Genomic DNA, 15,583 nt, shown 5'->3' on the forward strand with positions numbered 1-15,583 from the left:
CTTGAGTAGCTGGGGCTGCAGGCGTGCACTGTCATGGTTGGTGGCTCTCATTCTGAAGGCATTGTTAAATATCAAAGGCCAGCGTTGTTGTGCCTCACAGGGGGTATCCTACCGCCAAGGGACACTGTAAGGGATCTGTACCTGTTTACCAGGCAGGTATGGCACTTCTATCACCAGACACTGTCTTGTTAGTCCTTTCCTGTGCCTGAAAGAAAAAGGAGTAGGATTATTAGTCCATTTGTTCTCTTCAGAATTGCAAATACTTGAAGTAATTTGCAGGCTCTTTTGTATCATCAGTACAGTAGAGAAGAGGCCATGCTGGGTTAGGAACCTTGCCATACCGTGGATACCCTCTGCTCCAAAGTCCCTCTTGGGCCTCCGTATTTTGAGATGAAGAACATCTGTATATGACCTTTCCTAATGTACTTGCTTTGATGAAATCTTGTGAGCCTTGACCAGGCAACTTTACTTCACAGGTTTCCGAGTGTTGCTTCCTTGTGTTTTTCTCTTGATTTCTCTCTGTTTCCTAAATACGAGTGTTTACTGAGCTGCTGGCTTTTGCTATGTCTTTCCTGTGTTATTTCTTAGAGACTTACACTGCTTTCATGTTAATCATTACCTCTCTTTATAATTAACTGTGACCTAATCCTGGGCTCCGATTCTGGAATTTGAATGAACATTTCCACTTGGTATATTGGCTTTCTGTGGCTGCTGTAACAAAGTTCCACGATGCTGGGTAGCTGGAACACCAGAAATGTATTCTTCACATGGTTCTATCTGAAATCAAGTGGGACACGGTGGCACATGGCTGCAATCGCAGCTACTCAGGAGGCTGAGGCAAGCAATCTCAAGTGCAAGGCCGGCCTAGCCAACCTAGTGAGAGCTTTTTTCCCTTCCCTGCAAAAATGAATTCTGAAATCAATGAGTGAGTAGGACGTGTTCCTTCTGAGGGGTGTGGCAAAAGGATCTGTTCCAGGTCTCTCGCCTTGCCTGGTGTATGTCTGCCTTGATGTTCACATGACCTTCCTCTGCATGCATGTCTGGCTGGATTTCTCCACTTATAAACACACAGTTGTACTGGCTGAGGGTCTATCATAATGACTTCAATTTTGACTTGATTCTTTGAAGACCCTCTCAGCCAGTGAGTTTCCAGTCAGAGGTATTACAGGATAGGACTTCAACATATGAGTTCTAATGGGACACAGTTCAATCTGTAACACTTGGCTATGTGCTCATTTTGCAGATACTGTGCTGCACATTAGCTACTAGTCTAGGTACTGGCAATAGAGCTGTAAAGAGCCTCAGTAGCTTCCTTCTTGTTAAGTACAAAAGATAAGGACCAATAAGCAGCCACCTACAATAGTATACAGCATGAGCTCTCATAGATAAGAGATTTTTATAAGGACTCCTTAGTGCAACCTGGCTAACCAAAGGCTGGCATGTCAGGAACGGACACTTATGCAGTGCCTTTCTGAATAGGGTGCAGTCACACATAATCGCCCACACTGCTTCTCACCACACCTACAGTCGCTCAGCCCTGGACCCTACCACCCAGCTCACCTCCCAAAGCACCACTTAGGTTACGTGAGAATCACAACTGCAGTGTATGTCTGTTCCATTGGTCAGGCTCAGCCGGAATTAGTCTGCCGGGCCATGCCCATATGTTTCCCAGTGACACCTTATTCTTTTTAAGTTCCTCTATTATGGGAAAACGATATAATGGTGAAGCAAGGAATGGCAGGGATGGCGAAGATCCTTGTTTTGAGGCCCTGCTTGACATTCAGCTAAAACACATGATTGAAAGATAAACCCCGGGGGCTGGGGAGATAGCTCAGTGGAATAAGTGCTTCCCTGGCAAGCACAAGGGCCTGAGGTCAATCCCTGGTTCTACAAAAAAAAAAAAAAAAGAAAAAGAAAAAAAAGAAAGAAAGAAAGACAGACAAACAGACCAACCGAACCCAGGCTATTGATAAAGTGTGTAAGTATTTGCTCCTGGGTCATTGTTATTAGAGACAGTGGGAAACATCCATTTCACTTCCGTGGGCCGCATAGCAGTCAGAACAGTGAAAGTCCTGGAACTAGTGTGCTGACGATTAAAGTGCTAGTCCCAGCTGTGTTCTCTGTATTTGTGTTGTGTGGCATCTGGATCGGAGAGGGAGTGGCTCATGAGTATTTTAACTATTCAGTATGTAAGTGTCACTAGAAAGTTCTATAAGATGTTCCAGGGCACACTCGGCTTAGTAGACATTCTTAATCAGATTTGATTTAGGCACAAAACAAGACTTGTCTTTCCCGAGCATGGGAAGGGCAGAGAGTGCCGTCAGGGTCCGCCGTCAGGGCTCCTGTGTGTATGTGAGAGGACACTGGAGGATGAGCTCTGTCGCAGTCCCGGGGGCAGCCAGTAGTGTTTCCCAAGGCCAGGCTCCTCCTCCCCTGTAGGTCGCTGCTGGTGGTGTTGCATAGTTCCCCTTCCTCCCTGGGCTCCTGAGTTTCTCCCTGGGATGTGGGGAGCAAAGGCGCCTCGGCTTTTCAGTGCTTCCTTTAGATGTTGCCGTGTTGCACGTTTCTGGGAAAGGGCATTTAGGGGCCTTCTGGGAGCAGGGAGAAGGGTTTACAGCTCTGAAAGGAGACAAAGAAAATTCCCTTTCCCTGCTCTGGACGGTGCAGGAGAATGCAGCGTCTGGGCAGCTTCTACTCTTTTTGTCCATAAAAATGGCAAATCGGAAGTTTCCCACCTCAGAGGTGTGTTACCGTTGTCGGACTTCTCGTCCTGCAAGGCAAGCCCTCCCCTGCTGCTTTCCTCGCTGGGCACTGCGCAGCCAGTCCTGACAGATGGAGCCCCTGCCTTGATTCGGTTACACCTCCATTTGAAAAGCAGAAAGCTAGGTGTGTAATGTCTTTGTCCTTTGACTTAACCGGTTTTGTTTGCCTCAATAACAAGGCAGTGTGCTAAGGTATAGTAGGTTTTTTATTTCACACAGATGCTTAAGAACTTCAAGCGTATTTCACACACACCCAAGTAAGAAGTTACCCTAGGTATGTGCGCTGACTCAGACGAGCGCTCCCAGAGTTCACCTCTCTTCAGTTCTGACTCATCGGTTCAATCGTTTTTCAGTATCAGTTACACCTTCTCTTCCTGTTCTTCTTGATCTGGATGTTTTGCTGTGTTGAGTGACTTCATCAGCTGTGTCATTCCTATTCCACAGGTTGCAGAAATTGTCCTGGGGTGATTTATATAGTGTTAAAAAGAGGTTGCCAGCCTAGCCCACAATCTTAACTTACCCAAGCACTAAAACTACAATTCTCAGGGCTGGCAAGATAGCTCAGCGGACTAAGTGGCTGCTTAGACAAGCTTAGGGACTGGGGTTCAAGCTCTGGTACTGCCTATTGTGCTGGTCCTGCCCCCAGGTGCACTGAGCCAAGTCCGGGCACAGTGGTGCATGCCTGTGATCCCAGCACTGGGGAGGCTGAGACAGGAGGATCACTATAAGTCTGAACTGCATAGTGAGACCCGGTATCAAATACACAAAAACAAAACAAAACAAAATTCTCTCCCTCTGTGTGATTCTAGTTTTCATTTGGGTCTGGGAACCGCTGACATTAAGAGGTACAGAACAGAGGAAAACTGTATATAGCCTCTTTGGATTTCCCTGGTATCTCTGGTAATGTCTCCCTTTGGAGTCTCTTTTTCATAGTCTAACCAAAGATTTTGTTGATTTTGTCTTTTCATAAAACCAGTTCTTGTTTCTCAGGTCTATTTTATTTATTGTTGCTGTGGTCTATCTTATTTCCTTCCTTCTGCTAACTTTGGATTGAGTGTACTTTTTTTTCTGGCTCCTTAATGTATAATGTTAGCTTTTTTGGTTTAAATATTTCTTCCTTTTTAATGTAGGCATTCATTATTACAAACTTTTCTCTTAATACCGCTATATTCTGTATGTTTTGTAAGTTGCGTTTCTGCCTTTGTCTCAAGGTAGTTTCAAATTTCCTTTTTGATTCCTTCTTTTTCTATTAGCTACTTGCGAATATGTTGTTTACTTTATATTTGTGCATTTTCCAGTTTTCATATCATTGCTGATTTTTAGACTCAGACCATACCGATAAGGTTGGAAAAAATAATCAATGCAACTTGAGACATTTAAATTGCTTAGCACTTGTGACCTCCCATATGGTTTGTACTGCAGAATGTCTGTGCGTACCTGCAAAGGGCGTGCATCCTGCTGCCGTGGACTGGAGTGTTTTACATACATCTGCTAAGTCCGTTTAGTGGGACATGGACTTCAAGTTTTGTGTTTTCGTAGTAATTTTCTGTCTGAATCCATTGTTGAAACTGGGGCATTGCCGTGCCTCTCTCCCTTCAGATGTGTTAATATTTGCTCTGCAAATTTAGCGTTCTGACGTGATGTGATGTTCATGTCTAATCATTACATCCTCTTTAGCCCTGGACTCATTTGTCATTAAATAATGAGCTCATCTCTTTGACAACTTTTGATATGTCTATTTTGTCTCATGTAAGAGTGCTGCTTTTATTTCTTGGGGTGATAGAGACTTCCCTCTATCTCATCTCTGAACACCTTCTCCCTATTCCCCAGAAAGTTACAGAAAACTTGTTATATGAATTAATTTCTTAATTAATTAATTAATTTTGGTACCAGGGATCAAACTTAGGACCTTGCACTTGCCAGGCAGGTGCTTAAGTCACTGAGCTATTGCCCCAGCCCCACTTAATTGGGAGGGGAAGCCTATTAGTCGTCCATGTCCTCTGACTGTATTGCTATCCCTTGAATATCCAGGGTCCCATTAGGCCTTTAGGGACTTGTCCCTGAGCCTGTCTGGGGAGATACGTTGTAGCGTGCTGCAGGCCTCCTTTGTTTTCTGCAATGGTTCTATGCCTATGAGGGCACTCTCAGGTCTTTCTGCTGCCCTTGCTCTCCACTGGGGTGGGAGCAAAACAAAGCTCTCCGTAGCCATCCAGAGCCTGTCGGCTACCTGCCCAAGGTTACCCCAGGCAGCCTGATCCTTCATGCTGTCGGTCCCTGTCATCCTCCTGTCTGCTCAGGGATTGTTATGCCCTCTCTGGGATCCACACCAAGGACTTCCCCTGCTCCAAGCCCAAAACATGTGTTTCTGTTTTAGGAGACCTGAAACCTCTTGTTTTTTGCTTTGAATTCTTCTGTATGACTAAATGCATAAACTTTTCTAGCCCAAAAGCTATGGTAAATCTATTTGCCCTCTGCTATTCTGTTCAATTCCCAAGACAATGGGCACAACCAATATATTAGGAAGAAATGGCTGGCTGGGGAGATAGCTTAGTGGTCTAAGTGCCTGCCAGGCAAGTGCATGAATCCTAATGATTCCTGGTACTGCGTGCTGTACTGCCCTTGAAACCGGGTATGGTGGTGCATGCCTGTAATCCCAGCGCTAGGGAGGCTGAGACAGGAGGATCACTGGGTGTCTGCGCAGTGAGGCCTTCTAACAAACAAAAAAATAAATTAATTAATATTTTTTAAAAGGCAAAAAATGGAAAAAAAGGAAAGAAGGTCAGACGAGTAATGTCAAGGAGAAAGGCCGGTGATATAGGCCAGTGGTCTAAGCGCTTGCCAGGCAGATGCTTAAGTCACCGAGCTATCACCCTGGCCCCATTTAATTGGGAGGGGAAGCCTGTTCGTCATCCATTGCTGTCCCCTGAATATACACGGTCCTATTAGGTCTTTAGGTACTTGCTCCTGCACCTGTCTGGGGAGATCCCTGGCACCCCATGCCACACTGAGCCAGCGATGGAGCTTGTAATCCCAGCAGTCGGGAGTCAAAAATCAGGAGGATCACTGTGATTCTGAGCTGTGTAGTGAGACCCTGCACATACACGCACGCGCGCACACACACACACACACACCCCTACCTTAAAAAAAATGAAATGTCAAGGAGAAATGTAAATTCATATGACACATCAAAAAACCCCATGAGCTCCTGTGCGACCAGTGGAGGGATATGCATCCTTGCTTCTGTGACATGTGTAAGGTAAATAAATTTTATAATCAGCACACAAATATGCACACATATAGTGATTGATAACGAACTTGGAAAATTTGTCACCTGAAACTGTTTTTCTAGATTCACTTATAGCACATTTGAATTTTAATACATTACAAGGACAAAAAAGTAAGTTTGTTTTGCTGACGTTTGTATGTATGAAAAAATAGTTAAAAATATCAAAAATAGTCCGCTCACAGTACTCTGTTCATTCCACCAGTATTTCCATGTCCTTACTATTTCTGGGTTTGTTCCTTTGGAATATCATTCTCATTTTATAAAAGAGAAGGTAGAGATGTCAGTAGTAAATTCCTGTATCATTAGGTCTCTCTTCAGCACTCCTGTCACCACCCCACTGATGACGGCATGGTGCGGCGTGATTCACTTATCTCCAAAACATCGTTTTTGTTTTATTAGCACACGTTTGTAGGAGATACGTGCTATTCCTTGTGGGAACTGCTCCGCAAATGCACATAGACAGTGCATCTTTATTTCTTCGTTTAGTGCCTTTGCCCTTCCCTCCCTACGTCCTCCACCCGGCTCTTCATCCCGCCATTTTTTCTACACGTCTAGTGTAGAGTGTTTCCGTTCCTTGTGTGGAGTTGCTGCAGGCACACAATGCATCTTAGTTCTTCTTTCCATCCCCTTTTCCTCTTCTCACTCCGTCTCTTGATCTCCTCCTGACTGGACTAAGATGCATCTCCCTATTTCCTATCATCTGTCTTTTATTATGCGCTTTATTTAATGTTGGGCTTCTTATGTAAGAGGAACCAGGCAGGGTGTCAGATTTCTTTCACTTAACATTATGGTCTCAAGGTACATCCATTTTGCTACAAATGACGCAAGCTCATCCTTCTTTATGGCAGAGGAATACTCCAGCATGTATAAATACCACATTTTAAAAATTTGTCTGTTGGTGTGCGTATAGGCTGTTTCCAGGGTCTGGCTATTATGACCTGCACAGCTGTAACCGTGGTTATGCATGTACCACTGTCACGTGATCTCTTTAACTTGTTCAGAGTGACACCTAGAAGGGGAATAGCTGGCTCAACAGGAATTTTTATTTTCAGTTTTTGAGGAATCGCCATATTGATTTCCATAATGGTTGGAGTAGTTTACATGAACTTATTTTTTTTTAAAATATATATATGTGTGTGTGTGTGTGTGTGTGTGTGTGTGTGTGTGTGTGGCCAGCTCAGCCCACCAGGGGGCGGGCTGGCTGGCATGTGGTGCTGGGGGATTGAACCGCAGTCCCTGTGCTTTGCTGAGCTTGTTCTAAGTAGGTGCTTTAGACCACTGAACCATCTCACCAGCCCTGACAAAGATTTTCCTCCCATAAAGTCATTTAAGTGAAAGTCTAAAAATTTAAGGAATCAGTTTCTACAGAAAAACTAATAAGTTGTTTTGAACAACAGCATCACTGAATACATGTACAGTTGCTAAAGTGATTACTCTGAGGCAAACTACTTGTATTTGGGTGAATATGTATCCCTAGATTTCCTCACACAGTGGTGTAGAGGTCAGAGTTGGTTCCGACATCACAATGTTCAGGACAGATGTGCCCAGATAAGAATCATCTAGCCCGTAGCTCCGTGGTCTAAGCACCTGTCTGGCAAGTGCAAGGACCAAGGTTCGATCCCCGCCACTACCAAATGCTGTACTGACCCAGGACCCAGGTGCGCTGTGCCGGCCACCCAGACCAGGCATGGTGGTGCACACCTTTAATCCCAGTGTTGGGGAGGCTGAGACAGGAGGATCACTATAAGTCTGTAGTGAGCCCATATACCAAATAAATAAATAAATAAAATTTAAAAAATCATCTGCCCCAAAATATCAGTACTGTGAAGGTAAAGGAATCCTGTTTTAAACAAGTTGTTACTTTATTTTACTCATGTTTTAAAGTTTCACTTCAAAGTTTCTGATCTTACTAAGTCATTGGGAAGGAATGAATCAAACACCAAAATTTTTTTTGACTAGCACTCAAGACCTCTTGGAGATTTTGTTTCTGTTTAAATAGTCAGGGTGTTGCATCAGAGGGAACCAGATCCAGGTAGAAACTGGTGGAGCGTGGATACCAGGAAGCACACAGATCCAAACCGAGGCCCAAATTTGCCTAGCAGTCTTGGGATTCTTACCTAGGAGATATTTTCTTCCCCAACGCTAGGGACTGAGATTCCACCTGACTTCTAATTGTCCAAAGTCAGAACCCCAACACTGTAGGGCCTTTATGCAGCAGTAGGGAGGGCTCTTCGTGTCCCCCAACCTCAGCCCCGGTCTTGTCCTGGCTCAGCTGGCCTCTAGGTGCCTTCTCAGGAGCCACTCTTGCTTGCCTTTTCCCTTTGTTCCCCATGGTGCTCTTGTTCTGTCCCAGCAGCACTTTCTGCATCCCTTTTCTACATTCTTATGGTTGTTAACCTCTTTGGTCTTCAAAACTGTGAGTCATAGTTGGTAAGACTTTTCCATACCAAGGTCATAAAAGTGTTCTAGCATGTTGTCATCTACTAATTGTATTTTTAAAATTTAAATTGTTGGCTTATGATATACTGTTTGGATTCTATATTTTTCCCCTGAGGTCTGTCAAATCATGCTACACTGTTAATTAAGTAACTACCGATAATTCAGTGCTCATTGAATTGAGATGCCACCTTTATCATGTACCATATATGCTGCTTATTTACTTATGTCAATAAACTGTATTTTATAATGCTGGAGGAAAGTTACAGTTTTTCCTGTGGTAAATCTAAATTTTCAAATTGTGGCAAAAGGTACATAATGTAAAACTTACCCATTTTTAAAACCATTGTGACCCACTTTAAATGTAAAATCTAGTGACATTAAGTACTGTTGCATTGGGTGTTAAAAGTTGACTATTAGTCAGTCCACCACCTCTTTATTTAAAAAAAATCTTTTATTTATTTATTTGTTGGTGCAGGGTCTTGCTATGCAGCTTGGACTCATAGTGATCGTCTTAGTTTCAGCCTCCTCAGCACTGGGACTATAGGCATGTGCCACCATATCAGGATTCTGGCGCCTATACAGAATGTAGTACCAGGGATTGCACCCAGGGTCCTTGCTTGCCAGGCAGGCAATTAGCCTGCCAATCTATCTCCCTAGCCCTACCACCTTAATCTTTCTAAAAGCACAAAGCATCAATTTCAGTGGATTGTTTTGCATTGCCTTCTCTGTTTCTGTGGCTTATTTATTCAAATAGAGCAAGTTTCAACTACAAAAATAGATGAGTGAGAGAAGTCTGAATTGTAGTCTATGGAAAGAGAACACAACTCTACAAGATTGTTTTCAGTCATCCATTGCTGGGGTTAAAAGTTACATTACAATATTAGATGAGTGACAGAGAGATATTATTACTGCATTTCACACATATATTAAATATCAAGCCTCAAGCTTTCAACATGTTTTGGTTTCCATCATCACATTTTGGACTTGTGGGTATATCTCAGTGGTGGGGCATGTGCTGAACATGTTCAAGGCTTGGGGTTCAACCTCCTGCACTAACACCCCTCTAAAAAAAATCATCTCCATACATTCAGTGAACTCTAAGTCATCAACAGCCTTTATGTCATTCCAGCTGTTGGTAACATACTAATTAGTTTTTCATTTATGTATAAAATTAGGCTAAAATATCATGTTAAAATCGGTAAAAAATTAAAGAAATACAAAGGTAGATAAAATGTTATGCATCTAATGATAATAATGTTGACTGAATTTAATACAAGTGCTATTTGATAGGCTGAGGTGATAAACAAGGCAAGTTGAATGGGTCAACCCTGGAAAGAATTCAAGAGTATCTTTGTGGAAGTGCAGTTTTTTCTGAAATTATCTAGTGTTTTACAACTAACGTAAATTTTATTATATCATATATAATTGATAGTTCAAACACTGAATCTGTTTTTGGAATTATGTTAGTAGTTGCAAACATATCTGAATGCTTCAAAGCAGTGTATTAATTGATATTAGTCAAGTTACAAGTCACAGTGAAGTTCCTCAAAGCCTAATGGAGGGCTAGGGAAGTACTTTAGTGTGTAGCACCTGCTTATCAAGTAAGAGGCTCTGAGTTTAATTCCTGGTATCAAAAAGAGAACAAAGAAAATCCTAATGGAAACACTAAGCCACTGATGAACACACAATACATATTTTCTATATGGTTTTGTGTGACAATATAAAATTATATATATGATATATATTATTTGATATGTCTCTCTTCTATATGGAAGAGAAAAGATAATCTGGTAGTTCAGGATAGAATATTGGACCTCATTATTGGAATATTATCTTGAAAGAAGGAGTGGACTGAATCCAGAATTAAACTGAAATTATCATGCAAGGGCCTGAGTTCAATCCCCAGTCCTGCCAAAAACAAAATAAGACAAAATAAATAAGTAAATAAATAAAATAAACTGGAATTATCAACACGAATCATGGATGTCTCTATTACTAAAATAATTCAGGCTGTATCATATTCTACTCTACCCATGACCAGAGTTGCTATAAGGTATTATAAATGTGGTTCCCACAATTCCCAGGATTAAGTTTTAAAGTATTAATGAAATACCCTTCTCTGACAAAACTAAACAAAAAAAGAGGATACAACCATTTTGTATCTGTATATTCAAAGTAGGATAGATATACAGCTACATTCTCTTAAGTCAGTGAATAGAAAGATTTGTTCTAATGGTGTTTGTGGACAGGATATCATGTCTGCATCTTGTACAATGAATAACCACTAAGACAACAATATGCAATGTATTACTTATTGAAACTGTCCTACTCATCGGTGTGAAACTATCTCACTGCCATTTGTTTCTCAATAAAGTTATTTTAAAAATAAAAATAAAAAAAATACTGTTGCATTTTGCATAGCCTTCATCACATCCATCTATAGAACTCTTTCATCTCCCACCACATGGATTTGGATCAAATACCCTAGTAATTTGCTACACCCCATCCACTTGTATGGTGTGTTCTGATTGCAGAGTTGTCAAGGTGTGGGAAAGCATGCATGTTAGAATTACTACACACAGTTCCAAATTCCTAAATGTATTGGTGTGTCTTGGGCTATTCTATTCTCTTTATTTGTCTCTTCACCTCCTAATGCTGCACTGTTGTAATTATTTAAGTTGTATAACATCTTCGAATATAAAATAGTTTCTCCTCACTGGTCATATTTCAGAGAAGACTTCTTTTTCCAGTTATTCTTGTCATGCCATCCACATAAATGAAGCAGCATCTCCTTGGCTCTTGTGGGTTGCTCTTTTTTCCTTCTGCCCTAGTTCCACTTGCACATGGAAGGTCTTCTGGGCCTGAGGGTGAGCTCTAGAAGTGGTGTACCTTCTCTCAAGACTGTGTATTTTCTAGGCCTTCTTCTCCTGGGTTTTTACTTCAGCATGGCTGTGGGGGATGGAGTCCATTCCTGACCTGTTTTCTCCATAAAAGGAAGCTACTCCCCTATCTTTCTGAGAATCGTTTAATCTTTTTATGTCTTGTATATAGGTTGTCATCCTTTTTCAGCAAAGCTAGCCATAGAAAGATGGAGAATCTGAAATGTTTGCAACGGCATCTTTCTTTAAATATAGTTCACTAATGTGTTTACCTTCAGTAGAAGTTTGTTGATCTGCATTTTTTCCTATTAAATTTTTTATCATTTTAAATATTGTATTGCTAAAAGGCTGTCTATATTTGCATTTATAGATCACAAGCTCCTTTCTGTTTTGTTTCATCAAAGAACCCGTTAGAAGAACCAATAAATCTCACATCCAATGGCCTTCAGTGATCTTACGTCGAGAACTGTGCGTCTTTATGATAATTGGATCAGCGATGCTGGTAAGTAACCAGATTTCTTGAGGGAGGCTGATCTCCCCTCTTAGGTGGTATCCCCCGTGAAGCAGAGGCCACTGAAACAGAATGAGAAACTTTGTCACCTCACGCTCCCCTGTGATGAATTAACAAGGGTTTCAGGCAGACTCGGCCATACATAGAGCTACCCAGATACTTGTTATAATGTTTATAAAGAAGAAATAGCCTGACTATGAAGGGAAGGAAACCAGTTAATAAGTGATGGAATATTCCAACTTCATAACCATTAACAGCGCTTTTGCAGGGACGGTGCTCTTTGAGTTGATTTTGTCTTAATGCTCCTAAGAGAAATTAGGTTTACTGCCAAGCACAGTTTTAGCAGTCTCCACTGGGAGAGCTGCGGCCCCCAGAGGGTCATCAGAAAAAGCAGGGAGTGTTTTCTGGAACACCCCTGAGTGATTCTGAGATGCCTGCTCTCTTCCCTTGTCCATTAAAATATCAGTGTTTTAGAAGAACACTTAATGCTATAACAAGAATTTTTAGATATGTTAAAATAAAGTAAGTTATAAAGCATTATATGTATTTCCTCTGTTGATTTATTGTGTCTATTTGCTTTTCTTTGTTTGGGGCTCAATTTTGTTGTTCTTGTTGTATTGTTTGAGTGTTGCAATTTGAGCTCAGGGCCTTTTGCATGCCAAGCACATGTTCTAGCGCTGAGCTATGCTATCAGTAATTTTATTTACTTACGCACGGTCTGTATTTTCATAAGCCACAGCCAATGTGTATTGTTTTTAACCCTTATGGCTTTAAATGTAGAACATAGGTAAAAATATTTTTAAATAGATAGGAATCTGGCCATATTGAAAGCTTACATTGACCTTAGATATCATTGAAACTATTATCTTGCTTTATAGTAAAAAGCTTAGACTCAGAGATGTGACCTTTAATGGTTACTGTATGGAAGAAAGACTAGAACCTGTATTTTCTTATTATAATTGGTATTCTGAATTTAAAATATGTTTCTAAGTTACACATACAACCATATCCACTAATTTAAATTGCTGCATATGCACCAACTATAATCTCTTATCTCCCAAATTCAGGAGGAAAAAATGCCACTTTTTGTTATCTAACTGTTGAATTATGCTTCAGTTTCCAGTGATTTTTGCAAAAACAGTGTGTTTCAAAGTCGACATCTTTCTTAGGAGACTGCTAAAGACCAATTTTATTTCACTAAGATATGCCCCAGTAGTTGTGCCCTTGAGAATTTGCGACACTTTTTTTTTTTTTTTTTGTATTTGCACAGGGTGTGCAGAGCGTTCAGGGTCTCACACTAGATCGGACTCATAGTGATCGGCCTGTTTACAGCCTCCCAAGGGCTGGGATTACAGGCGCACGGCACCATGCCATCTCAATTGCCCTCTCAGCATGCCCTGGGGCAGGCCTGGCATGGCAGGCCCAGGTATTGAAGCCCCGGCCCCTGTACCTGCTTGCAGGTGCTTTAATCCAATGAGCTTTTTGGCTGGCCCTTCCAACACTTTTGTTTTTAGCATCCCATAAGTCACCTTTACCCTGGTAGGGAAAGAAAGTGACTATTTCCACATTATCTTTTATTTCTGAATTTTTATTATATTTTATTTTTATGTGTTTAGTACAGGGTCTCACTACACAGATCAGACTTCTAGTGATCCTCCTGTTTTCGCCCTCCCAAGTGCTGGGATTCCAGGTGTGCGGCACCACGCCCACTCTCAATTGTCATCTCAGCGCACCCCGGGAATGGGGCCTGCACGGCACACCAGGAATTGAATCCTTGACCCTGTGCCTGCCCAGGAAGGCGATTTAGTCTGCTTACTTATCTGGCTGGCCCAATTTCTGAATTTTTCAACTTGTATTATAATAAAAAGACTATACACATTTCTTTTGAGGTCATCTTTCTCTAAAGATTCATAGGAGCCTTCATAAATTCAATATATAAGTACTCATATATTAATTGCCTGATTTAAATACTGATGTTTAAAAACTGATTTTGAAAGTAAACATAAATCTTGCTCACTGAACTCTACTTGAATGTGGGAGCCAGGTGGATTTGGGTAGTTTTCAAAATAGAGCTATTTGGAAGAACAGATCCCCAGCAATCTAGATCTTGCTATTCCCGATCCCAAATGCAGGAACCCAAGGGAGTTAGGTAATCAGTGTCCTCACTCAAGAGCCAGATAGAGTTAGATGATGGTGATTATTAACATTGTCCCAGAGTACAAAATCTATTATATGCTACTGAAGCATTCCACTTCCGCTTTTAGCCATAGATCCACATTTTCCTTGTTATTAGGAATGCTTTGCCTGAAAAGCTGAGTAATCCTAGATCAGAGATAGGGATGAAAAGGGGTGAGAGGTCATTAGGATCCCAAGGAGAGTCCTGGCAGGCACCGCAAACAGGGCAGTGAAGATGTGCCACAGAGAGAGACCAGGAAGAAAGAGGGCACCACATGTCTGAGGTGATGCTGACTGTCATCTTGGGAGAGGACAGAGGGTGTAACAGTATGGAAGAGGACCTCCATTTAGGGTCCTGCGCTGCTGTAGACTGACTAGGGGATCTTGAGCAAAGCATGCAGTGTGTGGATTTCAATTTCTTTGTTAGTAAAACAGATTGGGACTAGCACCAAACAACTACTCGATTATATGCAGAAAGGGCTCTGTTAATTTGAGAAGTGCCCCAACACTAATGATGGATGTCACACATGATGCAAGATGTCATCTTTAGAAACTTTTTTTCTTTTCTTTTCTTTTGGCGGAACTGGGGGTTGAACTCAGGCCTTGCACTTGCCAGGGAAGCACTTATTCCACTGAGTCATCTTTAGAAGCTTTTAATGTAGTATGTCACTTACAACCTCGTTTTCTTTACCTTTTTTAATTTTAGTTTAGCAGGCTTATGAAGGCTTTGTGCTGAGATTTACAATTTTTTAAAAACCTAGTAGGGTACAACAGGAGAGTTATTTCCTCCTAACTAGTGTGTTATTGGTCTCTGAGTGTCATTAACCATCTTCTCTGAGCCTCTTAGTCCAGTCTTGTTTCATGTCTCCTGGGAAGGTCTAAACCCATGGTCAAGAGGGGAGCATTTCAAGAGTATTCTTGGCTTTGGCGCTAATCTTACACAGCTTCGGGAAGGCTACCCATTGATTTTCTGATCGCATGCATTTTTTAGCTCATGTGGAAAATTTTATGACTATAAACATGGAAAAATGGTTTAATTAACACCTAAGATGAAAGAGGATTTGTTATGATTCATAGATATGAACTGCCAGATTTGGAAATTATGCTATTATAATGTTTTGGACTATGGAGAGGTGAAAACCTTTTTGATGATGAAAAGCAGTTCTCTTTCTGTCTCTCTGTCATGTACACACACACACACACACACACACACACACACACACGCTGTGGTGTTTGTAAGAAAGCACTTCTTAAGATGATTGTAAACTACATAAACTCTTCAAACATATACTAATATGAAAAGCGACCCTCTTTATGTCTGGACAGTAGTAATGACTTTGCAGACTTGCTTGCAGACATCTTTCCTTGGAAGACAATGGAGCATGCCACTTTGAAGCCTTAATGCTTGAAAACGTACTTGCAGTTTCCTTTGCCTCCCCGCTTCCTTATTTTATTGGTTCTTGGAATCTTAAAGGGTATGCTTTGATCTAGTAGTACTTGCTACTTAAGAAGACAACACTGTCTTATTCAT

General features: G+C 41.4%; 1 protein-coding gene across 2 annotated transcripts in view; it reads left to right on the top strand.

Annotated features, from left to right (window-relative positions):
- Elovl7 (ELOVL fatty acid elongase 7) overlaps positions 1-15,583 on the top strand; it is a 206,562-nt gene that overhangs the window by 158,509 nt on the left and 32,470 nt on the right. For both annotated transcript variants that reach the window (XM_023707742.1, XM_004623065.2), the window contains exon 2: positions 11,737-11,868. In XM_023707742.1, the coding sequence (XP_023563510.1) occupies positions 11,805-11,868 (64 nt within the window). In that variant the 5' untranslated portion in view covers positions 11,737-11,804. The remainder of the gene's footprint in view (positions 1-11,736; positions 11,869-15,583) is intronic.

Source organism: Octodon degus, unplaced genomic scaffold, assembly GCF_000260255.1.
Source record: "Octodon degus isolate 3935 unplaced genomic scaffold, OctDeg1.0 scaffold00001, whole genome shotgun sequence".
Classification (NCBI taxonomy): domain Eukaryota; kingdom Metazoa; phylum Chordata; class Mammalia; order Rodentia; family Octodontidae; genus Octodon; species Octodon degus.